This window comes from Pyrenophora tritici-repentis, chromosome 8 (assembly GCF_003171515.1).
Source record: "Pyrenophora tritici-repentis strain M4 chromosome 8, whole genome shotgun sequence".
NCBI classification, from domain to species: domain Eukaryota; kingdom Fungi; phylum Ascomycota; class Dothideomycetes; order Pleosporales; family Pleosporaceae; genus Pyrenophora; species Pyrenophora tritici-repentis.
The window spans coordinates 680,322-704,014 of record NC_089397.1 but is presented as its reverse complement, the minus strand read 5'-3'; the positions used below and the strand labels follow the sequence as shown (position 1 = coordinate 704,014).

Below are 23,693 nucleotides of genomic sequence, written 5' to 3'. Positions count from 1 at the left end.
CAGATTTGCTGATTATGAAGAGCGCAAACACGACCCTAAGCTGATCAGTACAGCATCCCAAGAAATCAGAATTGCATCACACACATCTTGCCGGGTCTGGTCGTCGTTGCCGGTTCGTGGTGTTGCGGCGGGCGTTGGAAGCGGTGACGGATTCTGCCCCTCCACATGCATCAGCCTGCACCTCTCAAGCACACCCATGCACCCTCGACCCAGCCCAACGACTGCTTGCAAGACCCTCCAGATCGGCCGGCTGGTTCCTGCACCCACTCCCACCGCTATTGATTTCCATTTGTAGGCCACCTTACTCTCTCCACTCTCTCGTTCATCCCGCGCCAACTCGGCCTACCTCCAACCCCGCGAATCCTAGTGTAGCACGCGTATCGCTCGCCCACCACGGACGCAGCACCAGCTAGGCAACATTCGCGACACCATGTCGAATCAGTCCATTCTTAGAATCACCCGAGAGCTGGGCGAGATCCAGCGTGGATCGGACCTTTCTCTAGCCGTTGCCTGCCGTGATATTGACGTACGTCATGTACGAGCGCTGATTATTGGCCCGCCCGACACCCCCTATGAGTTTGGCTTCTTTGAATTTGCTGTCAAATTCACCAAAGACTACCCGACCAAGGCACCCAGCGTTACAGCCATCACCACAAATGGGGGACGCACCCGTTTCAACCCCAACATCTATGCGGCTGGCAAGGTCTGCCTGTCAATTCTCGGGTAAGTACAGAGCGAAGCTTTTGACGCGGCCGCTTTTACTAATGAAGCGCAGTACATGGCGAGGGGAGCGTGGCGAAGAATGGTCTTCTGCACAGGGACTTGAGTCCATCCTCATCTCTATCCAAAGCCTCATGTCTGGCAACCCGTACGAGAATGAGCCTGGCTTCGAAGACGCAAATTCCGACTACGACAAGAAGAACCAAGAGGCATACGTAGACAAGATTCGCCATGAGTCTCTACGTATATCTGTCATCGAGCGGCTTGAGGAGTACCTGGGTATCAATCGGGAGAGGCCCGGTGTAACAGTCTACAATGCCGAGGAAGACTACCAGGCCAGCAGAGAAGATGCGCCCTTTGAGCCCTTCAAGGACCTCTGCAAGCGTCGCTTCTTATGGTACTACCAGTCCTACCTGGCTCGAATCGACGAGGCTGCAAAGAAGAACAAGGATGGAGACAAGTTCGAGAAGATGCCATTTGAAGGCCCAGGCAATGCCATGGAGGGCACGTTCAATTACACCAATCTCCGAGAGCGTCTTGTAAAGGTGTTTGAGACACTTAACAAGGAGATGGAGGCTTGGGCTGCAGAGGGCATGTCGGCTGTTCGAAAGGAGATGAGCATTGCCAACAATCTCCAGCGACAATATGAGCAAATCATCGAGAACTACAAGAAGCAAGACGCAATCACACTGGATCTCGATCTTGTCGACAAGAATCCATTCGTGTGGCAGCTCATTCTGTTCGGGAGGCCCATGACGAACCTCGATGGTGGCATGTTCAGAATCAGGCTATACATTAGCCCCAAGTTCCCCGACGTATTGCCTCGTGTTAGGTTTGAGGAGCCAGTCTTGTACCATCATCGCGTGTCGCCCGACGGTATTCTCTGCTATGATGCTGCTCGCAAAGATGACATGCGATCACACATCGAAGCCATCATCGCTGCGATTGAGGATGAGTCTCCTGCTTATGACCCACGTACTCTGGTCAATCCCGAGGCCGCGAAACTTTTCTGGGGCACACCGGATGACAAGAAGATGTACAACCGTCGCTTGAGGCGCTCTGCGCAAGATAGTGCAGAGTAAGTTACAGTCCCAATCCTCTTAGATGCCTACTGACCAAGAAGGTACTGCTTGTAGGATGAACGAGACGGTTCAGCGATGATACTACGGCCGACTGCATCAGTTATGAAATTACATGATACCCCAAGCCCGTCCAGGGCTTGCATTATACGGCGTTTCCGGGACTCTGGGCATGGTAGCATAGGGGAATAGTACTTTGCATGGCGTTCGTCGTAACCAACAGTCGATATATCAGGGCTGTGGTTGACTACAACAGATACACATAAGTTTTGCATTGGAACCGCGAATATGAATAATTTGATGCGTTTGCATTGCTATTAGTAATACAACTACTTTGGTTTGCGAAACGTGTAGTAATTGACCAGGATGGCCAACTAACAGAAGCTTGAAGTTTGAATTGGTCCCAAGTATACGACTTTTCGGGAACAGCGCGCATCACGGTAGTCTCTGCCGGCGAGCCTGTCGTACCGGTGCAGGACCCTGCGCGATGTGGGGGCTAAGCCGTGCCGCCCCAGAGGCGGAAATTGATCTGCCGAGCTCTCTCCGCAAAACAGATGCGTAGTCGCAACAACAATTGCACTACAGACACACAATTCATAATGTCGCGGCCCGAATCAATACAGTCACTAGGAAAAGTCATCATCGTCGGTGGATGTGGATTTTTGGGCAGCCACATCGTCAGCTTCATCGTTAAGCGTCACCCCCAGACACAAATCGCAGTTATCGATCTACGAACGACGTCGAATCGCCATGCCAGTCCGACAGTTTCGTATCACGATGGTGATATCACCGACGAAGCGGTAATGAAGTCGATATTTTCTCAAGTCAAGCCTGACGCTGTCATTCACACTGCCTCTCCTCACTTCGATCTGAAGCCCGAGATTCACACAAAGGTCAACATAGGAGGCACCAAGGTCCTGCTGAAAGCTGCCCAAGAATCTGGCGTAAAGGCATTCGTCTACACGAGCTCAGCAAGCGTCATTCTCGATCCCGCAGTTGAGCTCATCAATGCGGACGAGAGGTGGCCGCTTGTCACTGGCGACGACCAGCCCGAGTACTACACGACAACAAAGGTGAGTTTACTATACCGTTACTTTGTTACTGCTCTAATCAGTGCTATAAGGCATATGCGGAGACAGCTGTGCTCGAAGCCAACCGCAAGCCTGAGAACTTCCTGACCTGCGCCATCCGTCCTGCAGGTATCTTCGGCGAGGGCGATGTACAATTACTCCCCAAGATGATTGGCGCGTACCGCAAGGGACAGACCAAATTCCAGGTCGGACCCAACACGAACATGTTCGACTTCACTTACGTGGAGAACGTTGCGCATGGCCATGTCCTCGGTGTCCTTGCACTCCTCCAAACCCACAAGGTCCTGCCTACAATTCCTCTAGACCACGAGCGCGTCGATGGCGAAGCCTTCTTCATCACCAACGGCGAGCCTGTATACTTCTGGGACTTTGCGCGCGCGGTATGGCATGAGGCAGGTGATCGTTTGCCTTTGGGCAGTGTATGGCATCTCAGCGCCGACGTGGCCTGGACAATTGGAGCGATTCTAGAGAACCTCTTTTGGGTACTTGGGAAGAAGCCGAACCTGACCAGGGCTCAGGTCAGGTACAGCAGCATGTCAAAGTACCACAGCATTGCCAAGGCGAAACAGCGGTTGGGATACGAACCACTTGTTGGTCTGGAGGAGGGTATCAAGAGAGGCGTAGGATATATTCTGGAACAGGAGAAGAAGGCTGGCGAGAAGAAGGGTCAGTAGATGCTAGAACTTGTGGCATTTGAAGCCGGTTACTTCCAAGATTCCCAGAGCGATTATTGGCGTGTGTAGTTTCTGTAGATAATGTAATTATATCCAACAGGATGATGAATGTCGATATTGGTAGGCATCAACGTTTCGTGTCTCGTGCCTCATTTTGAACGTATACAGAGTGTGAGTATGGACTGAATCCTACGAGCATTCTAGGATATCGATATGCATGCACCGTCAAGCAAGTCTAGACCGACCGAATGTGGTTAGAATCTCACAGACAGACCCACCGCGGTTAGTTAAGTACTTCATGACGCGCGCGAGGACTTCGACTTTCTAACGCACCCCACGTTCGCCCCGCCAACATGGCGCGCAATCACGAAGTATGTCGCGCCCGCTACTTCCCGAGTCAGCGTACGAAGCTCTTGGGCTCTCCCCTCAAGCGATCAAAGACCTGATGAATCCCAAGCCTATACCCGAGCCTCCTCCAGAGATTCACGCACCGAATCTCCTCCAGAGCGACGAGAATAATGCGCGACCTATGCTGCCCAACGAAACGTCTATAACGCTATACGCCGAACTCCTGCTGCATATACGCACTGTTACGCTTTTTGCATCGCTGCGCGCGAACAACTCAAAGCAGACGGATGCAAAGCTCTCTGCCGATGGTTCCTTCATCACCGTGTCGCACGAGGGCGCGTCTGCAAAGATACGTCTGCCGATCAACGTCAAGGGTGGGGGCGATGCCGCACTTGAACTGCCTTCGCAGCCACCAAACAAGGAGCTGACGCTACGTCTGCAAGTGGAAGAGCAAGAAGGAAGCGACCTCCTAGGGGCATTGCGACGCCAGGACCGCCAGGCCAACATTGTACCCTGGGACGGCGCTTCACTTAACGACACAAAAGACGTAGAGATAGTGTGTAAGAGCTGCCAAGGTGTTCTCGTGCCAAAAGGAAAGATCCAGCAATGGAAAGACCTCCCAAATGAGAACTGGGCTGAGATGATGGACTTCTGGCACTGCCACAAACCAGACGAGCATCACTTGCACGATCATACACATGAGCACGCCGTCGGCCAAAAAGGCTATGCTGCTGGTAATCGGTTACAAGCCACGCAAGGTATAGGTTTTGTAGACCTGGCCAGCTTCCTTTTAGTGGAAGCAGACTGCGAGGGTGCACAGGTAAGCTATACTTTCATCATCTACGCTGGTGATACGTGTGCATTGTTACCACTTTGTACACAATAATTCCGGGCGCAAAGAAGGCAATATAGCCCTTCCCATGGCATTATCGTCGATACAATCGCCCTAAAATAACAAGCCATACACGTTTTCTCTCCCCCAGATGTACCCTCTTCCTCAGGTTGATGGGTTGCTGGTGCTGTTGAGGTAGCGGCCTGGTATTCTATCTGTCTCTCACCTGAGACCATTGGGATTGACAGGGTTCTCCAAGGCTACATCACTTTCTATAAAGCAATGTTTCTGACGGCTTATGCCACATATGCTGACTGTATATAGCTATCTCCTGCAGAAGAAGGCACACAGTCGGCCTCAGTCGTATGCAAGCACTGCAACCACACAATCGGGACCCGAGACCCCACCACCGATGGCTGGCGAATACGCAAATGGACTGTTGGCATAACTTCCACCGCAACCGACCCGTCTTCATCCTCCATCCCCTTCTTCTCCACCCAAAGGTGGATCTCAGCCCGCCTCCTCTACCTCATCGAAAACACCGGTCTCCGCAAATTCCATGTCCACATCGCTCCTACCACATCACAATCTCAACCCCCAGCCCCCATATCCTCCCTCCTCTTATGGGTCTTCACCCCGGACCTCCTCTTCTCCTCATCCATCCCTAGCCCCGGCCGCCTCGACCCCACACGCTCCATGAAAGTCTTCTTCGAGCGCAAAACTTGGCAGCCGCTGCAGCCTGGCGAGCCTGAAAACGCGAGTATAGAGGATGTTGAGTTGGAGCTGGAATTGTATGAGGAGTTGGATCAAGCGCTGAGGCGGAATCAGAGACTCTTGCCGCCGACGGCGAAGAAGTTTCAGGGGTGGGAGGTGGCGCTGCTAGAGAGGTTTGAGGTAGCGGAGGCTGGTATGGGGAGGGCCGAAGGGGATTTGTTGGCCGAAAATGTGGATTGAGAGTATGGATTTGGTCAGGGGAATGTTGGTGGGCGGGTCGCGTGGGGTTGGATGGGTTTGTTTCTATTTAGTTCTATGGTTATGATGAAGCAATGATAAGTAACGTTTGCAACGAAATCCTTGAGCGTTTGAACACACTGCTGGGTCTTCTAGGTAGTGTGAGCGACTACAACAGCTACCCAGAATGAGGTCTTGTGTGTAGAAGCTGTGCAAATGATATAGCTGACATATAACGCTTTGATATGTTGCATTTCCCTGGAGCTTCCCACCAGACTGGCTGCCTACTGACCTACCCAGCTAGCTAATGATATATTAAATCATGATCCAAACTACCCACCTCGCTGAAGTAATGAAGGGAAGCATGCACGGTCGATACAATGCAGGGTGCGGTAGATTGAATCACATGTGTGCCAGTGTTGAGAGATGAATTATTTGGTTGAGGGCTTATGGAGAGAAGGGTATTCAAGGGAAGTAGAATTAGAGAAACATGGCTTAGGAATGTTTGGCTGAAGAAAGGAAGAGAGGGCGGTTGCGACATTTGCGTAGTCAACTGCGTTTAGGGATCTTGTTCTACGAATGTGCAAGGGCGCTGCTACTATTTATTTTTTGGTCTTGCTCACGATGTGTGCGAATGTACAGCGGTCTTCTGCGTTGAATGCGTTTCCACTAGATACAATCTGGTGTATTTGAGTGAAACCAAGCGAGTGGAAGGCGGCGGGGCTGTTAGCGAATATATCTTTGGAAGCATACGTGTCATGTGGGAGTACACGCGTAGAAATCTAGTGAGTTTCACATAATTTATCTATCATGAGTGAGAATGTGGGGTATCTCTTAAGTCTTGGGTAGTAGGGGCTTCTCGTGACATAAAAGGGGTCTTGTATCCACCGCATAATTATTCAGGTTTGGGTTTTGGATCGGGGGACTTAGCGGGAGGGCGAATCGTCGAGGGAACATTTACTCAGAGACATGGTTATGTTCTATGCGCCTATTTTGTGCGAGAGCTACGACAGGGGAGCTTGATGGAGTTGTTCCACAGATGTGCCCGCTTCGGCAGGTGTGGTTTCCAGACTTGTCTACGCTTCGCCAATCGTGGTTTCCAGATAGTTTTACGGTTTGCTAGTCGTGCTTCCCAGACCTGTTTAGTGACGTAAATAGATTGATGAGACCACGGTTCTACACTTCTCTGCCAACGCAGTTGGAACCTTAACTCCAAAACTTCATTATCACTCTCGTTGGATGGAACCTTTTGTTGCACAAATTCCCGATTTTTAACTATCTTTACAAGAAATTCACACACTATGTTTATTCAGCAACTCTCTCGCAAAGCCACAGTGATCCAGCCATTGTCATACTTCTCATTATAAACTGAGTCAACAAACTCCTACAACACAAAGGACGGTGATTAGGGTTAAAAGAGCGCAACGGAGCAGCAGCAGTAGTAGGAATGGCGGCTGAAAGCATGGAAGTTAGCGAAATTCTTCTAACAATCGATCCATACTGGCACATGTTCAACTTTGTCCTCGAGCACCAGCCCCGAGACCAAACCAATCTTATAATACGAGCAACACCCCAAATACCCTGGATAATCACCAGATTGTACACCCAACCCGGTACACTTGCATTCTACTACTACCCCAACGACCACGTGTGGACCTTACCAGACCCTTACTGGCGGCTAGCAAGCTATAAATTCATGCACTGCGACTATACCATCATCATCTTCCTCAGATACCTCGAGGCCTCCCTAGCCAGATACGGGGCCACCGTTAAATGGTTCACAGTGATGATCAGACCTTACGCCATCTTCCACCGGCAACACGAGGCCCCCGCTGCAGATATCCGTCACAGCGTGTTTGAAATCACGGCAAGGTCGGGATATCAGTACATTGCCGATTTTACTATTGAGCAATTTGGATATCCCAGTGACATGTGGTTCATGGACAAGAGTGCCTATATGCACCATTGTACGCTGGGACGCTGGCCAGGACAGCCGAGACAGCGGGAGGTGGCGAGATTCAGGAGCGGCGACCTCGGGCGTCCGGAAAGATGGAGGGATGGGGTTCTCAAGCACATTTGTGACATGTATCAATTCGCCTGGTGGGGGTACGACAATCGCGAGCGGAGAGAGGGGTGGTTGCGTTCGATTGTTCTTCGCACTTTGGCTTACGCGGAACCTGCGTGGCGGCTCGAAAGTCAGACTGATCAAGGAGTCCTGGACGCTGCAGCAAGGCACGCTTCGAATGGTGGTGTGCCGATGGCCTGCTTGACAGACGGTTGCCGGCGATTGATGTGAACGCATTGTCTAGTGACGAACCATCGTCGTCTTCAAGCGAGACTACGCATAGCCCTTGCTTAGTCGACTGAGATATTGGAAGGGGTTATCTTCGACGTACTTTTTGATTTAGTGTTTTTTTCTTTGCATAGCTTCGCATCTAGTATTCTGGAGTTTTGGGGTCCACTGAGGTACTCTATGGGCTTTGTGAAGAAGCAAGGCGTCTGTGGGTTTCTTCCTTTATGTCTTTTTTCTATCAGATTTTCAAACGCATTGGTTCCATGTGAGGGCTGGATACACTCGTCGAACTTCGAGTGTAAGCTTGGTAGTATACACACTGAGTAGAAAGTCTAAAGTCTTTCGGCAATATTATCATTTGTGTATCCACCCGGGTGTCATAAATACTGGACATACTAGTGTAAAACAGCCTCTGTAGTCGCCAGACACGTCTATTGGGTGCCTGCCCACACTGTCCCGTATTTCATGTCACCCAGGTGTATCTGTGGTTATAGTAGATGTTCGGTGAGACTGGGGTACAATAGTGGGGTCGATTAAAGATCCATAGTTCATCTAGCTGGTTTAATTCAGTCCTTGCAGTCGAAAAATGATGGCTTGCATACTTAGATTTAAGATTAGTTGAGGTTGGAATAGATGCAGTAGTGGTAGTTATCTTGCTAGTTACGTTGGAATTATCGTAAGGAGTCTACACAGACCGTCGCCTCCTCTGGTCCAGGCGGCGAGCAACGGCAAGACCCGGTTTATTTTCATCTTGCATCCGCATCTACAGAGAACAGATTCACCGAGAAATCTGCTGCAGGGAAAAGTCGACAGGGTCCATGGAGTTTAGCCTCGGCGCAATGCTCGCAAGGCCGTTGGATGGAGTTGTGGTCGTTGTGGGCCGCCGCTAGCGTGCCTTGGATACGCGTCCCTAGCGCGACGCTCGGACCCATCTCCGCTGAAAAGTTCGACGCTGATCTTTTTGCTTTTAAGCTCAGAGTTCGCCTTTGCTCCAGCCATCCAACTTCTTCAACCTCTTTCACACATTTTCCTCGAGCATTATCAGTTCGAGATCTACATTGAGGGCTATTACGATCTTCAAGTGGGCTACTGAGGGCAATTACCAGTACCAGAAACAAATACAAGTCAGTGGGCAACGTTCGGCTTTTCCTTAACACACATTACAGAGGGCACGTCTGTCGCTCGTCAGGGCAAGACAAGATCAACCAGAGGGCATTGCGCTACTATGAGGGTTAATCTTCCGTCTTCTCGGCGTTTGTGGGAACACGCTGCCTTGAAGCTCGGTTTTCTGTGGGCTCTTGTGGGCTTTCCGTGGGCTTGAGGGATTCCCGCTTCGCGCGGTCTCGAGAGATACCAGTGGGCTTTTCGCAATTTGAGACAACCAGATACGCAGGCTGGCGCACATGATAACCTCTGGGTATCAGCGCCCGAGCGACGGCGTCATTGCCGTCGTCTCCTCTATTTCCTTTTCATCTCAGCATCATTGACGTTCTCGTCGCACGTTACACAATACTGATACGTTGTAGATCTAGTTACCTACTATCAAAATGGGCAAGACCAAGATCGCGGACAAGTCGTCCAAGAAGGACAAGAAGTCCGAGCTTGCGAGCGTCAAGGCTGGTCGCGTCACCAAGCCCGCTGCCACCCCCAAGTCGAAGAGCAAGGATATTGCCAAGTCAGTTGCTTCCAACGTCAAGGACAAGAAGAAGTCAAAGAAGGCTCCTACCCCAGAGCCGGAGTCTGATTCTTCGTCTGAGAGCGAGAGCGAAAGCGAAGATTCCTCTGAGAGCAGCAGCGAGGAGGAGGTCGTCGAAAAGAAGGCCTCTGCCAAAGCTGCTCCTAAGGCCGCTGCTAAGGCCGACTCTGATTCTGACTCCGACAGCAGCGAGGAGGACAGTGACAGCGACAGCAGCGAGGATGAGAAGCCTGCCCCCAAGGCCAAGGCCAACGGTGTGAAGAAGGTTGCCGCAAAGGCAGAGTCGAGCGACTCTGACAGCGACTCAAGCGAGTCTGAGGAGGAGAAGCCCGCCGCCAAGGCTAAGGTCAGTCTTCCTGCCTTTTTTCTAATAGCTTTATACTAATGTTCACAGGCTACCTCCGACTCTTCCGACTCCGATGCCGACTCCGATGCCGACTCTTCCGATTCCGACAGCGACGAAGAGGAAGCTCCTTCCAAGAAGCGCAAGGCTGAGGAGGTTGCCGAGCCCATCGTTAAGAAGTCAAAGGTTGAGGAGCCCGCCGCTGAGGAGGGTGTCAAGAACCTCTTCGTTGGTAACATGAGCTGGAACATCGATGAGGACTGGCTCCGCCGTGAGTTCGAGGGCTTCGGTGAGATTGTTGGCTGCCGTGTCATCACTGACCGTGAGACTGGCCGTGCTAAGGGGTATGTTCCTCACCACTTCTTCCTCTAGTACATTCACTGACTTTGCATAGTTTCGGTTACGTTGAGTTTGCCAACGCTGCTGATGCTGCCAAGGCACAGAAGGAGATGCACGAGTACGAGCTCGACGGTCGTCAACTCAATGTCGACTTCAGCACCCCTCGTGCGAAGCCTGATGCCAACGGTGGTGCCCGTGCCAACAAGTACGGCGACAAGCGCAGCCCTCCTAGCAACACTCTCTTCCTCGGTAACGTCTCATTTGAGTGCTCCAACGAGAGCATCCAGGAGGTCTTCGCCGAGTACGGCAGCATCACCCGTGTCTCTCTCCCCACCGACCGCGACACTGGTGCGCTCAAGGGTTTCGGATACGTCGACTTCAGCTCCCAGCAGGAGGCTACTGCTGCTCTCGAGGCTCTCAACGGCCAGGACATCGGCGGTCGTGCTATCCGCATTGACTATGCTACTCCTCGTGAGGACAACGGCGGCGGTGGTCGTGGCGGCGGCTTTGGTGGTGGTCGCGGTGGTGGTCGCGGCGGACGTGGTGGCTTCGGCGACCGTGGAGGTCGTGGAGGTGGCCGTGGCTTCGGCGGCGGTCGCGGTGGAGGCCGTGGTGGTGCTCGTGGCGGCCGCGGTGGTTCATTCAACCGTGGCGGCTTCGGTGACTTCCAGGGTCAGAAGAAGTCTTTCGACTAAATGTCTCAGGATCTTTCATGCCTTGCATGTGTTCCTTGTATTTGCTTTGATCATTTTCGAAGTGTAGGTAATCCGGCTTCCGTACGATATGACGTGAAACGATCATCGGATCTGAGCTTCAGCTCTGGGTATGGCGTTTACGGGTAAAAGTTGCTTGATCAGAGATACTCCATTCCATGCTGTGTTTAAAGCTGGGCGGTGGTTAAGTTATGTAGTATACAATGCACTCTTGAAACACCTTTCTTCTGCTGTGATGTCGTGATAAACATTCATCCTACGATTCGAACATGTGGTAGTTTGCTCAGGTACAGATCTTACCCACTTTTCTATCAAAACAAGCTCAACGGCTTATCTCTCTACTCTGCTTATGTAAGAGCAAGGAGAAGTGTGCCATCCAAGGGATAAGCTATGTCCTGTGCCTAATGTCTGGAATTGATGACTACATCGTACTTGCAATAATAACACACCGTTTTGCTAGCCCTATAGAATTAGCACACACATAGACACGACGACATCACACACCAGCGAACCCAATAATTAACGATCGTGAAGGTGTTCAGATTTTGCATATCTACTCATACAATCAAGAAGCGAAAGTATGACTGGCCCCCAACAGAGAAGCCACAATGTTTCAGAACCAAGGAAAGAAGTTCGGACACTAGGAAAGGACTGACTATGAAGGCAAAGGAAAGGCAACCAAACCAATCGAAAAAAAAACAGTAAAAGCAAAGAGGCTCAAAAACAACAACAAACAAATAAACAAACAAATGCAAAGAAAAAGGGTGTTGTTGCTGTGAGAGCTGACCAAACAGCCACGACGAAATCATCGCATGTGTGCTATAAGTACATATGTAAATGCAATGCAATGCAAGATGCAAAGTGATGCGAAAAGCTAGATGCCCATGGAAGAAAGATCATACAGTTTCTGCATCGCTAGCATCGAGTTCAAACTGCTTCTCGGCATCGGCATCAAAGCACGTCTCCCAGCACAAGACCTCACTTGGGAAGTCTTTCTCGACGCTCGGCCTCTCGCGCACGAACCAAGCCAGGCCGGCGCCAACGAAACCGAAGAGAGCGAGGCAAGACCACAGGGCCAGATTGGTAGTTTGGACGCTAACGCCATCGCTGAAATAGTAGCTTGTGCCGCTAACAGCGACGGCGAAAGCCTTGAAGAGGCTGGCGACTTGCATCATGCCGACGACGGTGCCGGCTGAGAAGGCGTCTGGAGTGGTGTTGAGAACGAGAAGAGAGACGAGGACTGTAGCTGCGCCGCTGAGGAGGTGTTTGCAGAAGATTGAAAAGGCGGAGACGATGGGCTCGATGCCGGAGCAGGTGACGAGGAAGGCGAGGAGGGGTGCGATGATGTATGTTGCCGGGAGGAAAGCGGAGACTGAGCGGTAGAGTTTTAGGAGACCGTATTTTTCCGTGGCGTAGGGGATGGCATAGAAGAGGACCATGCTGGCGAGGCCGCGGGCGCCTAGGACGACGACGCTGATGAGTTCGCAGGGGATGCCCATGCCGCCTTGGTCGGTGCTGCTGTGGCCGAGATGGGGGAGGACGACGTCAAAGGTTGATGCGTGGAGGGAGAGAAGGCAGAAGGATGATAGGAGGACCATAAGGGAGGGCGCTTGGAGGAACTGAGAGATGGTGATGGGTTCTGGGCGGACAAAGTCGACGAGTGTAATGTTTGTGTCTTCGGAGCCGCGGCGGAGGAAGGCTGATTTTTCGCAGTCCATGTCGGCTGGGTCTGCAGAGCGTTCGCTGTGAAGGGGTAGTGTCTCCTTGAGGAAGACGCTGGCGAACATTGCAATGACGAACAAGAGGCTGCCGCATGCCAACTCTGAGCCCAGGGTTGGGAAGTCCTGCCATACCATGTTGTATGCCTGAAGGCTATCTGACACCATAAGTTGCATGAGTGGGCCGACGGAGCCACCCAGGGAGATCGACGGCAGCCGAGCGACGTTCCTGGCTCTCTCTTCCGCTGATCTGCTGAGGTCCCCAATCATGGTGAGGGTTGTGCATACGATGGCTGAACTGACCATACCCGCAACGAAACGGAAGATGACGCAGCTCACTAGGCCAGTCGCAAAGCCCATGCTCAAGCAGCAGACGACCATACTCCAGAGCCCAATGAGTGTGACGCGCCGCCTTCCCATGCGATCAGCGAGGTAGCCCCAGAAGAGGCCTGTTGTTCCGCCAAAGGCGTATGCGCAGTCGAGGATGCTCTGGAGGTATGACGACGAGAGGGTCCCGCAGTAGTCTGTTGACGAGAGGAGCATAGCGAGCTGTGGCTGGACACTGGAAGCCATGATTCTACCCAACATGTTAGCATCAGTGCGGAATGCGACTCGGCCCCCTTTGCGACAAGACCGGGAGAGCACTTACGCCTCAGCAAGGAAGACAAAGTAGACCAGCATGAGTTGCGCCCGTCGCGCCCTGTCCTCACCATCCGGCGTATTCTGCGCCTCCGTCTCTTCCTCAAGTTCCCGTTCATCCTCCTCCTCTTCCTCGATCGTAGCCACTATGTCATATTTGCCCAGGTCCTTGACCGGTATCAAAGACCGCGTTCTTCTGTGAAATCCCAACATCTTGCAAGTTCCGAACAACTGACACTGACAGACCAGACTGAAACACTTTGATTCGCTATGACGCGATTACTGCTGTTGTGAGGGAGTGTAAGCAGGCACGACCGGCGTGTCCCTAATAGTGATTGTAATGGCCACAAGGGGACCTAAGAGTATGCTGAGGGAGCGACAAGAAAACTGTCAAGGGAGTGACAGACTCGCCTTGGACTAAGAGTTTGACATTGAGGTCAATCAGAACGACGGCGGCAACGACATCGCGAGGGGTTTGAAGCTGCATGGAGCGGCGCGTGAAACGGAACGTGCAGCCCTAACGTCCTAGCGTTCTATTGGCTCTTTGCCGCCGAGGGCTAGTTTCACAGAAACCCCGAAGCCAAGCCGCTTAGCTCGGAGTCCGGTGATGTCAGCTGCCAGAGGCTTTCAGCTTTATTTACTCCTGATCCACTTTATCCCACCTTATCCGAATCTGATGTTTAGGGTGGTGTGGTGGCGATTCTCAGCCCATCTCCTCAGTAGCGCGCGTGTAGCTTTGCAAATAGTCATGTCTCCACATATTCACGTCTCACCAGGTTTGCAAAGAGCACATTTGAGTTTCCTTTCCACCATTGTTATTATTGTATCCTACACTATCTGATGACCTCTACCACAGCCTTGAGACTCCGTATAACCAAGAAGGAGAAGGGGGGAGATCAAAATCAGTCGCAAGAAGAACCCGCTCAAACAAACGTCATTTGTTTTTTTGTGGAGTTTTCGTTCTGTTCGAAGTGCCACATAACGCCAATGATAGGGTGAAGACGGCCGTGAACACATGCCCGTGCTTCCAGTTCCTCCTCTTGTCGTGTCAATCGTAATCGCAGATCGCAATACGACGGCAAAAAGTCCAGCTAAGTACAGAAATGCGCTATAAGCAAGAGAAAAATCGTGTAAAAATTGGTTATACAAAAGCCCGCTGTTTGTATACAATGCAGTGCGGAAATTACTGCTGGTTCGAAAAGTACATGTAGTTCAGATCATCCAACGTAGTGCTCGGTTCGTACCTTTGTTCAAATTGGCCGCCGAGCTGGTTAAAATCGGGAAAGAAGTTTGCGGTGCCGTTGAGTGGCAGTTGGCTTGGTGGCGATGTGTCGAACAAGGTGAAGTCCCCCATCGGCCGATTAAAGCCTTGCATACTCATGTCCATATCGCCGAAACCCTCATCCATGTGCGGCGAATAGAGCGTGACGTCAGGCTGAGCCAACGGCGAGAGGTGCGTATAGCCAGTGTTCAAGGTGCTGTTGGTTGTGAATGGCAGCGGTTCGTAGTCGAACGTAGTGCTCATGGGCGTTGGTTGCTGGAAACCGGTATTGATGGTATTAAAGTTTAGCAAGTTGCAGTTGTAGACGTCGTCATGGTTGATGGCAGTGTCATCAGGAGTGACAGCGTCCTCGAACGACGTTGGCTCGAGGGGAGACTGCTCAGACGAATACGTAAAGTGTGAGCCGTCAGTAGTGACAGAATCACGACGGAACTCGTCTTGATAGTCGTATACACTCATGGCTGGAGTTCCAAAACCATAATCCATCATTGGTACTTGAGGCGAAGGGATGTATGGAGTTACGGGTGTAGTCATGTTTGCAGACATGGGTGTACCGATGAAGGGAGTAAGAGGGGTAGCAGGGCTGCGATCACTGCTGGTGGGACCCTTCTTGCGACCGTTGCACTTTGAACGAACGTACTCCCAACCGTGTGCCTTCTCCATATGCTGCTTGCAGTTGGATTCGCGCTTGGAGGCGTATGTGCATGGCGGGTAGAGGCACTTGTACTGTGCAGGAGCAGCAGAGTGCTTGTCGTTCATATGCCTATCACGTTCCTTCTCAGTCGGCCAACCGAGATCGTAGTATTTGCAGTTCTTCTCAGAACACTTCCACGGGCGAGAGTGGGTCTTCTCGTGCTTTGTTAAGTCGCATGGCCTCTTGAATTGCTTCTTGCAGTCACGGCAAGTGTGCATGACATCCCCTGGCTTCTCCGACTTGCGTCGTCGCGCCATAGAACGAGTGACTTCGTCCTCGTCCTCGTCCTCGTCCTCGTCTGAAAAACGTCGCTTGATGGTAGGCGAGTCAGCGAGTGGAACGACTTTGCCGTTCTTCTCGCGAACCAGCTCAACCGGACGCCCGTTGTGGCTGAGTCCGCCACGAAGAGTGATCTTCTCATCACTACCGAACAGTCTGTTAGTGCGTCCAAACAAGTAGCCATCGGCGAGGTCATACCGTGAATAGTCCATGTCGTCGAGGTCCTCTCCCTTGACCTCTTTTTCTCTTGTGGCAGCCATGATTGAGGCGTATCGTCTAATCTGTTCCATCAAATCGAGGAAGTAGCCGTCAGTATAAGGGCGATCCGATGGTAGTCGCTGGTCTTGTTCGGAGAGGTACTGAACGGTCGTAGCCAATAGTTGAATTGATCGTTGGCAGAAGCGGGAGTACGAGTCCGATGTAGCCGACAGCTCCTTCAAACAGCAGAAAATGCAATAAGCTTCTGCACTCTGCGAAATGCAACGGGTACGGGTTTCACTTACAGGTGCGAGGAAGATGAGGGTCTTCTCGAGGTCACGAAGGTTGCGAATGTTCTTTTCGCCGATACGCCGGGGAACGTCTTTTACTAGGGAGTGGAAGTCCTTCAGGGAATCCTCGGCGAGAATGGGCTTGATGATGGAGTCGTGAATCTGCTTGCACGCGTACTCGCCAAGCGTATGGTCCTCGTCGGATGCCCCAAGAGCCGCGAATGATCGTGTGATGGCCGAGTGGGTGGAACTGATAGAGCTGCTGATGGACTCACGGCTGGAGCGCTGGGTGCGGATATCGTCTTTATATATGTTAGAATGCGGGGCGCCCTGATCTAAGCCGGATGGCTGCATAATGTGCTTACCGTATTTCGATTCACCGATGCTGGTACCCAGACCGCTATCGGAAGCGTGATCGTGTTCTGCCGCAGCTGATTTGAAGACGTCGACGTCAAGCTCCATTGGGGTGCAGTCCATTGAAGTGTTATCAAGGAACAAGCTGGGGACGGGAAATACGTCAGGGTCACTGAGGATGCTGGCACCAGTGTTGGAGGTCTTGTGGCCAGCTACTCTTGCCTCAAAGTCTTTGAGCAGGTTGGATACACGACGGACGCTGGGATCCTGGATGGTCTCTTGAACGAGTTCTTCTAGCCTTTCAGTGTTTGTTGGCGACCGTCGGGGCATGAAGTGTCGGTCCAGGTCGCAGATATCAGATGATATTTGTGTTGGCGACGAGAAAGTGCCACTCTTGCGAAGTTGCATGCCATGGATGCTGAGAGGAGAGGCTGTTCCCTTAAGAGGGCGGCGGCGGGGGTGACAGTTCTGACCGTGGGGTGCAGACATGTTGGCTATGACTGGTTGATGTATCGGGTCGAGTGGGAAAGGCGGCCTCAGGTCGGATGAGTCACGGACTGCACAGTTCCCAAAGCCCAGCGATCCAAGGACCAGATGCGAGTGGTAGTACCGCTCTAGATCACGTTCTCATGGACCGGGGTGGTTGAGTTGATAGATGATAGGCCGGATTGGTGAAAGTGATTAAGCAAGAGAGGAAAGGGCGTTGAGTCCTTTGGTCGTGCGTCGGAGGAGTAGTGCAGGTATATACGAAGGCGCAGCACAAGTAGTAAGACGGGAGGCGAGCGGCACAGATGCGCAAGGGTGGCGGGAGTGCGGTGCAAAAAAAAAAGAGGGGAGGGAAGGCCTTAGGTGTCGAGTTTGGAGGAGTAAGAGGGATCGTGGGTTGGGGTGGTAGGTCGTTCAAAAGGATAGCACGTTGGTGTCGTCGGACCCGTACGCGCTTGCCCTCTCTCAATGTTGTAGCCTAGAAAAGTGGGGATGATTTGCGCCACAATAGCTAGTGTCGGATCAATACGAGGTGCAGCGATTATTCGTAGTTGTACAATAGCAGCCAATCCCATTCGCGTCGCTCCCCTGCTTTGCTGGAGGCGTGGAGACGCCCGTTGATGTTTGAAGCTAGCACGCGAGCTATGCACTGCACCCATCGTTCACCGCACGCAACAAGACAGAAGAGCAACGAGAAAGCGAGGTTATGGCACTTGAGACGGCGGTGACAGCACCCTAGTCAGAAACCGGTCAACTTCAAGAGTGCAGGAACGGTAGCTAGTGCATGCTCGTCAGTGGTTAATTGCATCAGGCGCCCTGCGCCCGTGGAGGCGCGCAGAAGGGCTCAAGGGCTGTGCAGCATGCCGCACGGCATGGACAAACTCACTGCGCCGGCGCCGCTCTCACCAGCATGACGGAACCGGGGCCAGCAGCTAAGCCGTCGCTACTGATAAAAGGCCCAGTCCCGCCCGCCAGGAATTGCACACTTGCGCAACGTCGTCGTATCCGCCCGTCCCGTTGCGTGCCCACCGTGTCCTGACTGTGACGGTGATGTTGTGGGTGAGGGCATACGTGTGCAAATAGTGTTTCATTGGGCGGGTGGCACAGTCTGCTCACCAATGCTCACCAGGTGAGCTCACCGGAATCGTGGGGGCCAAAAGCACGTCGTCAACATGCGTTTCGACTGGCGCTATGTAGGGCTGCGCATGCAGGGCTGAGTGCAATTGATAATCAGGGAGTCACGGCGGGTATGCTTGCGGGGAGCTCCGGGTCCCAGCCGTCTTCGTCATTGTCCAATATCTGCCATCCGAGTCTCTTTCTCTCGCGGCAGAAGCGGACACATGCGCACGAGAGCACTGCTGTTCGTTATATCGCTATCGTGCACTTACCTGGCATGCGTCAGAGTCCTAGAGGACGTTTCCTGTTTCATGACGGCATGAGAATAACGATATCGAAAATAGTCGGTACATGTAACATCCACAATTGCAAAATGGTTACATGGCTTCTCTCACCGTTGGTGAGGCAGGCGGTGGTGAAGTGTCAGAGAGCTGAGACGAATTGGGCTAGCTCCGTATGGGGTAACGCGCATTGCGACCTCCACGAGTCCTCGAATACCAGCACACCCGACGCAACCCTTCCCCAAGCACAAACTCAGACATGGCTTCACCGGCAGCCCACAAACCGCGGCGGCGGCGCAAAATCGAAGAAGGCTCTCTAGCCCAAGTCGCACACGGAACTCTCGATCTCGACCAATCCACAAATGAGCGTAAGCCCGCATTCCCGCTCGTCGCCTTCCTCTGGCCTGCCAAGGGCACCGTCTCGCAATGGGTCACAATCCCCCTTATCTTGATGGCCGTGGGCCTATTCAGGTGGACCGTCAGCTTATGGGGATATTCGGGATATCAATCGCCGCCAATGCACGGCGACTTTGAAGCCCAGAGGCATTGGATGGAAATTACCAAACACCTCCCCGTGTCGAAATGGTACTTTTATGATCTGCAATGGTGGGGACTGGATTATCCTCCTTTGACTGCCTACCATAGCTGGGTACTAGGTGTCATGTATGTGTAAGCACTGGCCATGAATTACAGCTACTAATATACATATAGTGGTTCTGCTATTGACCCCGACTGGTTCGCGCTCGATGAGTCCCGCGCTCTCGATGACCCTTCCCTGAAGATTTACATGCGAGCCACCGTCTTCGTATCCGAATACCTCATCTACGTTCCCGCCCTTGTCATCTTCCTCCGCCGATATTCGCGACTAGAAGGCGTAAACATTTGGGAATCGTCGATTGCCTTGGTGGCTATATTGATGCAACCTGGCGCCATTTTGATCGACCATGGACACTTCCAGTATAACACTGTCATGTTGGGTTTTGCAGTTGCAACCTTGTCGAGCATGGTAGCTGGAAGGCCGCTATGGGCATGCGTCTTCTTCGTTGGCGCGCTTGGATTCAAGCAGATGGCCCTCTTCTATGCGCCCGCCGTATTTGCGTACCTCTTGGGCATTTGTCTTTTCCCAAGGATCAACATTGTGCGGTTTCTTGCAATTGCGCTGACTACTGTCGCCGCGTTTGCTGTACTATACCTCCCATTCCTGCTGGGTGTTGCATACGACGTCTATACTGGCTTCAACCACGCGCCTCTGGAATATCCACCCCTGATGAACTTGGCGCCTTTCGCCTGGGATATGGAGGCTTGGTATTTCCCCTATGTTTTGGAGCTAGGCCAGACGATCCACCGTATTTTCCCATTCTCTCGTGGACTTTTCGAAGACAAGGTCGCCAACATTTGGTGCACGATTCACACTGTCCACAAGCTTCATCGCTACCCGATAGAGCTGCTTCAGCGGCTTGCGCTGCTTGCCACGTCCGCCGCTATTCTACCACCTTGTTTGATCATTTTCTTCAAGCCTAAAAAGCAGCTTCTTCCACTTGCGTTCGCAGCTGTATCATGGGGCTTCTTCCTTTGTTCATATCAGGTGCACGAGAAGAACGTCCTACTCCCACTTCTGCCTATGACACTGCTCCTAGGCGGAAATGATGGTCTCTTACCTTCTATTCGCGCATGGGTGGGTCTTGCGAACATGCTAGGAATCTGGACCATGTTCCCACTGCTGAAGCGGGACGAGTTACGGGTCCCATACTTTATCATATCTCTTCTGTGGGCCTACCTACTTGGTCTTCCTCCAGTCTCTTTCTCTACATTCCATGAAGGTAGTCGAGGTGGGTTGAATGTGTTCAGCAAAATGCTCCATACTAGCATATATCTTGTGATGGTCGCATGGCATATCGCAGAGGCTTTCTTTCTTCCTCCTGCTGGCAAGCCAGACCTTTGGGTTGTTGCAAACGCGATTGTCGGAACTGGCGGGTTTGGCATTTGCTACCTGTGGTGCTTGTGGCAATTGGTGGTCAAGAGCGAGTTGTTTGGAGGGGCGAAAAGCAAGAAACAGTAAAACTAGAGGATGTACATTATCACATTTCAGCAGTTCTTCAAGATACCCCGGCGAAAGGTTTGGAGGGAAGATTCCGGTTTCATTCATATACTCAACTACATGAAACCATCCAAAGCATGAAACCATCTATCGCTCAACGCCACCCATATGCCTTTGTTGTACAAGTATTGTGTGTTCGTCTAGTATATACACCGCTGCCATAGGTAGCTATATTTTGAAGCCGTATCCGGCCATGCACTGTTTGTACTGACCAACGAGGTCGGCGCATTCCTTCTGCGCATCGTTCGAGGTGGAGAAGAGCATGCACTCGTCGCGTTTCGCTTTCTCGTCGGTGCATACGCAGCAGGGCTTGTGCGAGGTCAGCGTGAATTTCTTGAAATTACCAGATATCGCAATCGGTACCTTTACTTTGGCAGGCGCAGCGGTGTTCTTGAGGTCTGCGCCCATGTTGGCGGCGGTTGGCGGTGCTACATGTCACTGGTTAGCGAATCTGCGTCGCATGGTGAGTCCAATCGGCGTGAATGCGTACCTGAAGACATTTCGGGTGTGTCGTGGTGAATTGACGGTGCTTAGCAATCGGGTTGCGCTCCAAAAGTTCCGGCCATCATGTCATCGGCCGGGCTTTGCTTGGCACTCACTCCCGCGGCCCCGATTGGCAAGGGTCTAGACAATGAACCCCCACTACGCCCGCCAAAACATTGCGCCTGCGACTCAGACAAACCCTCGCCCCCTTTGTTTACTCAGCTCGTTTTCTTGAACATTTTTACCACGGAAAACCAACGTTGTAGACAAAATGGCCGGTGCAAAGGTCTTTTCTATTGAGGGCAAGGGCCTCAAACTCACCACTGCAGAGGATATTGAACCCCACATTCAGGACTTGAAGAGTAATGACAGTGTGGAGGAGATTAAATTTCTAGGAAACACTCTAGGTATTGGGGCGAGTGAAGCGTTGGCCAAGGTCCTTGAGAGCAAGAAGAACTTGCAAGTATGCTCTCTCTTCTCGAACCATTACTGGTAGTTTGGAAACACTCACACGACACTAGATCGCCAATCTTGCCGACATCTTCACCTCACGTCTTCTCTCTGAGATCCCACCTGCGCTGTCACATCTACTTACTTCGCTCCTTACCCTACCAAACCTGCACACGGTGGACCTCTCCGACAATGCGTTTGGTCTGAACACTGTTGCACCGCTAGTCGACTTCTTATCGCAACATACGCCACTTCGCTACCTCTACCTAAACAACAACGGTCTCGGCCCAGCTGCTGGTGTGCTCGTTGCCGATGCGCTCACTGCGCTTGCCGCAAAGAAGGAAGCCGCACGAAAACAAGGCAAGGATGTACCAGATCTCGAGCTCGTCATCTGTGGTCGTAACCGATTGGAAAACGGCAGTATGGCCGCATGGGCAAAAGCCTATGCAGCCAACAAGGGAGTCAAGACCATCAAGATGACACAAAATGGTATCCGGCAGGAAGGTATCTCACATCTCATCACAAACGGCCTGGCCCACCTCACCCAGCTTGACACGCTCGATCTCCAAGACAACACCTTCACAGCCATGGGCGCAAACGCCCTCAGCAAAGCCGTGGGCAACTGGACCGAACTCCGCGAACTCGGCGTAGGCGACTGCCTCCTCAGCGGCCGCGGTGGTATCGCCCTTGCCGCTGCCCTCGAAAAAGGCAACAACAAAAAAGTCGAAGTGCTCCGCCTCCAATTCAATGATATCAATGCAAAAGGTCTGGCTGGTCTCGCCTCCGCTTCCTCAACTGCACTTCCTCTGCTCCGCCGTGTAGAAATCAATGGTAACAAGTTTGACGAAGAGGACCCCAGTATCGAGAAACTTCGCGATGTGCTCGATGCACGAAAAGAAGAGTCGGGGAAGCATGCTGATGACGAGGAGTACTGGGGTCTTGATGAGCTGGACGAGCTTGAAGACGAGAGCGAGGATGAAGAGGAGAGTGATGAGGAGGGGAAGAAAGGTGACGACGATGATGAGGCCGGTGTGGAGGTCGAGCAGAAGGCTGCCAGACAAATTGCAGATGACAACAAGGCCGAGGAGGCCAACGTGCCGCAGGACAAAGATAAGAAGGTTGATGATTTGGCCGATTTGATGAGTAAGACGGAGATTAAATAGATGAGGAGGATAGCTTGGATTGGTCTTGTAGTTAGAGAAGGAATAGGAATGGGAGGCGGTGTCATGCATTTAGCGGCTTGTATAGAATCACAACAAGAAGGTTCCAGGACTTGTCAGTTTTCTTGTCCTCACGTTCACTACTACACACGATGTGAAATTAACGTTAGCGCTAATCCCAGTGCCGATCTCTTGATAGCTAAAGTGTGAGGTGGACCGTGACTATCAACCCCAAGACGCCATGGATCAATTGATTTGCCATTACCACTCTCGTGGTTACCTGATGTATTCCCAAGGTTGTCAAACAAGCCCACTCCAAAACTAGATGGTTGTTTGGGGCCAGTTGCTACGTCACTGGCTTAGTCAGACATGGCGAAATCAAACATGAATATTACCACCGAACGCTCACGTGCTTGTGAACGAGACGGCGGTGAGTTGTGCAATGTTGGTGAAGGTGATATGCGAATACGAGGGGGAGCTTGTATATGTACGAACTTGCGGACACATTCCCTGGATTTCTTCTCCGCATCATGATCATGATCATGATCATTTTCTTCTTACACCACCACTTCCTCTCACACCACTATACATCCTCTATCTCTCCTCCTCATGCTCGCCGCGACTGTTACAGCAAATAGATGCGGTATTGTGAACGTCGAGTTTGAATGCGAAAAGGTTGGAGTAAGCAATTCTCGACTCTACCTATCCTCATAATTCAATTGTTTCTGACAGTACCCGTAGGACAACAAATACAGTAGCAAGAAAGCCGAAGCTGATTTTTCTGAAAAAGTTAACGCTCGGTGCCTCGCTTTCGGTCAAGGTAAATGGATGAACAAGGGCACATTTGCAGACAAAACCTGCGTCCGAGCTGGTGACGACCATTTTAGGAGATACAGGGTAAGCAGGCCTAGGTCAACTTATCAATGTATTCCTTGTTGTTAATTCGTGTGTTTTTAGGCAGAATGCTGTGCTTAGGAGCCTCCTAGGTATATACAGTTGTGTGCACCGTTAGTATACTGATACTGACGCAAAGTATCAGAACTATGAGGAAGGCACTTTTTATCACGGAGATTGGGGGAGGGGGGG

General features: G+C 51.9%; 12 protein-coding genes across 12 annotated transcripts; 9 read left to right on the top strand and 3 right to left on the bottom strand.

Moving 5' to 3' along the window:
* Nucleotides 1-430: 430 nt before the first annotated feature.
* On the top strand, nt 431-1,856 carry PtrM4_137170 (Ubiquitin-protein ligase; the record flags this gene model as incomplete). Its single annotated transcript, XM_066109328.1, has 3 exons — nt 431-723; nt 776-1,798; nt 1,844-1,856. The coding sequence occupies 3 exons, from the start codon at nt 431-433 to the stop codon at nt 1,854-1,856; spliced, it is 1,329 nt and encodes a 442-aa protein (XP_065960250.1).
* A 542-nt stretch (nt 1,857-2,398) lies between these two features.
* PtrM4_137160 (C-3 sterol dehydrogenase-C-4 decarboxylase family protein) lies at nt 2,399-3,564 on the top strand (the record flags this gene model as incomplete). Its single annotated transcript, XM_001938223.2, has 2 exons — nt 2,399-2,872; nt 2,923-3,564. The coding sequence occupies 2 exons, from the start codon at nt 2,399-2,401 to the stop codon at nt 3,562-3,564; spliced, it is 1,116 nt and encodes a 371-aa protein (XP_001938258.1).
* A 373-nt stretch (nt 3,565-3,937) lies between these two features.
* On the top strand, nt 3,938-4,798 carry PtrM4_137150 (uncharacterized protein; the record flags this gene model as incomplete). The annotated part of the gene is made up of 1 exon (XM_001938224.2): nt 3,938-4,798. One exon carries the CDS (start codon nt 3,938-3,940, stop codon nt 4,796-4,798), a length of 861 nt encoding a protein of 286 aa, XP_001938259.2.
* A 2,344-nt stretch (nt 4,799-7,142) lies between these two features.
* PtrM4_137140 (uncharacterized protein) lies at nt 7,143-7,991 on the top strand (the record flags this gene model as incomplete). Its single annotated transcript, XM_001938225.1, has 1 exon — nt 7,143-7,991. One exon carries the CDS (start codon nt 7,143-7,145, stop codon nt 7,989-7,991), a length of 849 nt encoding a protein of 282 aa, XP_001938260.1.
* A 1,544-nt stretch (nt 7,992-9,535) lies between these two features.
* PtrM4_137130 (uncharacterized protein) lies at nt 9,536-10,069 on the top strand (the record flags this gene model as incomplete). Its single annotated transcript, XM_001938226.2, has 1 exon — nt 9,536-10,069. The coding sequence occupies one exon, from the start codon at nt 9,536-9,538 to the stop codon at nt 10,067-10,069; it is 534 nt and encodes a 177-aa protein (XP_001938261.2).
* A 195-nt stretch (nt 10,070-10,264) lies between these two features.
* Nucleotides 10,265-10,399, top strand: PtrM4_137120 (uncharacterized protein; the record flags this gene model as incomplete). The annotated part of the gene is made up of 1 exon (XM_066109327.1): nt 10,265-10,399. The coding sequence occupies one exon, from the start codon at nt 10,265-10,267 to the stop codon at nt 10,397-10,399; it is 135 nt and encodes a 44-aa protein (XP_065960249.1).
* A 1,576-nt stretch (nt 10,400-11,975) lies between these two features.
* On the bottom strand, nt 11,976-13,649 carry PtrM4_137110 (ProP, Permease major facilitator superfamily; the record flags this gene model as incomplete). The annotated part of the gene is made up of 2 exons (XM_001938227.2): nt 11,976-13,374; nt 13,447-13,649. 2 exons carry the CDS (start codon nt 13,647-13,649, stop codon nt 11,976-11,978), a joined length of 1,602 nt encoding a protein of 533 aa, XP_001938262.1.
* A 970-nt stretch (nt 13,650-14,619) lies between these two features.
* Nucleotides 14,620-15,669, bottom strand: PtrM4_137100 (uncharacterized protein; the record flags this gene model as incomplete). Its single annotated transcript, XM_001938228.2, has 1 exon — nt 14,620-15,669. The coding sequence occupies one exon, from the start codon at nt 15,667-15,669 to the stop codon at nt 14,620-14,622; it is 1,050 nt and encodes a 349-aa protein (XP_001938263.2).
* A 3,006-nt stretch (nt 15,670-18,675) lies between these two features.
* PtrM4_137090 (Alg6-Alg8 multi-domain protein) lies at nt 18,676-20,475 on the top strand (the record flags this gene model as incomplete). Its single annotated transcript, XM_001938229.1, has 2 exons — nt 18,676-19,079; nt 19,128-20,475. 2 exons carry the CDS (start codon nt 18,676-18,678, stop codon nt 20,473-20,475), a joined length of 1,752 nt encoding a protein of 583 aa, XP_001938264.1.
* A 207-nt stretch (nt 20,476-20,682) lies between these two features.
* Nucleotides 20,683-21,014, bottom strand: PtrM4_137080 (TPA cytochrome c oxidase copper chaperone Cox17; the record flags this gene model as incomplete). The annotated part of the gene is made up of 2 exons (XM_001938230.2): nt 20,683-20,942; nt 21,005-21,014. The coding sequence occupies 2 exons, from the start codon at nt 21,012-21,014 to the stop codon at nt 20,683-20,685; spliced, it is 270 nt and encodes an 89-aa protein (XP_001938265.1).
* Nucleotides 21,015-21,268: 254 nt separating this feature from the next.
* PtrM4_137070 (RNA1, Ran GTPase-activating protein (RanGAP) involved in mRNA processing and transport) lies at nt 21,269-22,610 on the top strand (the record flags this gene model as incomplete). The annotated part of the gene is made up of 2 exons (XM_001938231.2): nt 21,269-21,460; nt 21,519-22,610. 2 exons carry the CDS (start codon nt 21,269-21,271, stop codon nt 22,608-22,610), a joined length of 1,284 nt encoding a protein of 427 aa, XP_001938266.1.
* A 606-nt stretch (nt 22,611-23,216) lies between these two features.
* PtrM4_137060 (uncharacterized protein) lies at nt 23,217-23,439 on the top strand (the record flags this gene model as incomplete). The annotated part of the gene is made up of 2 exons (XM_066109326.1): nt 23,217-23,282; nt 23,398-23,439. The coding sequence occupies 2 exons, from the start codon at nt 23,217-23,219 to the stop codon at nt 23,437-23,439; spliced, it is 108 nt and encodes a 35-aa protein (XP_065960248.1).
* Between the last annotated feature and the right edge of the window lie 254 nt (nt 23,440-23,693).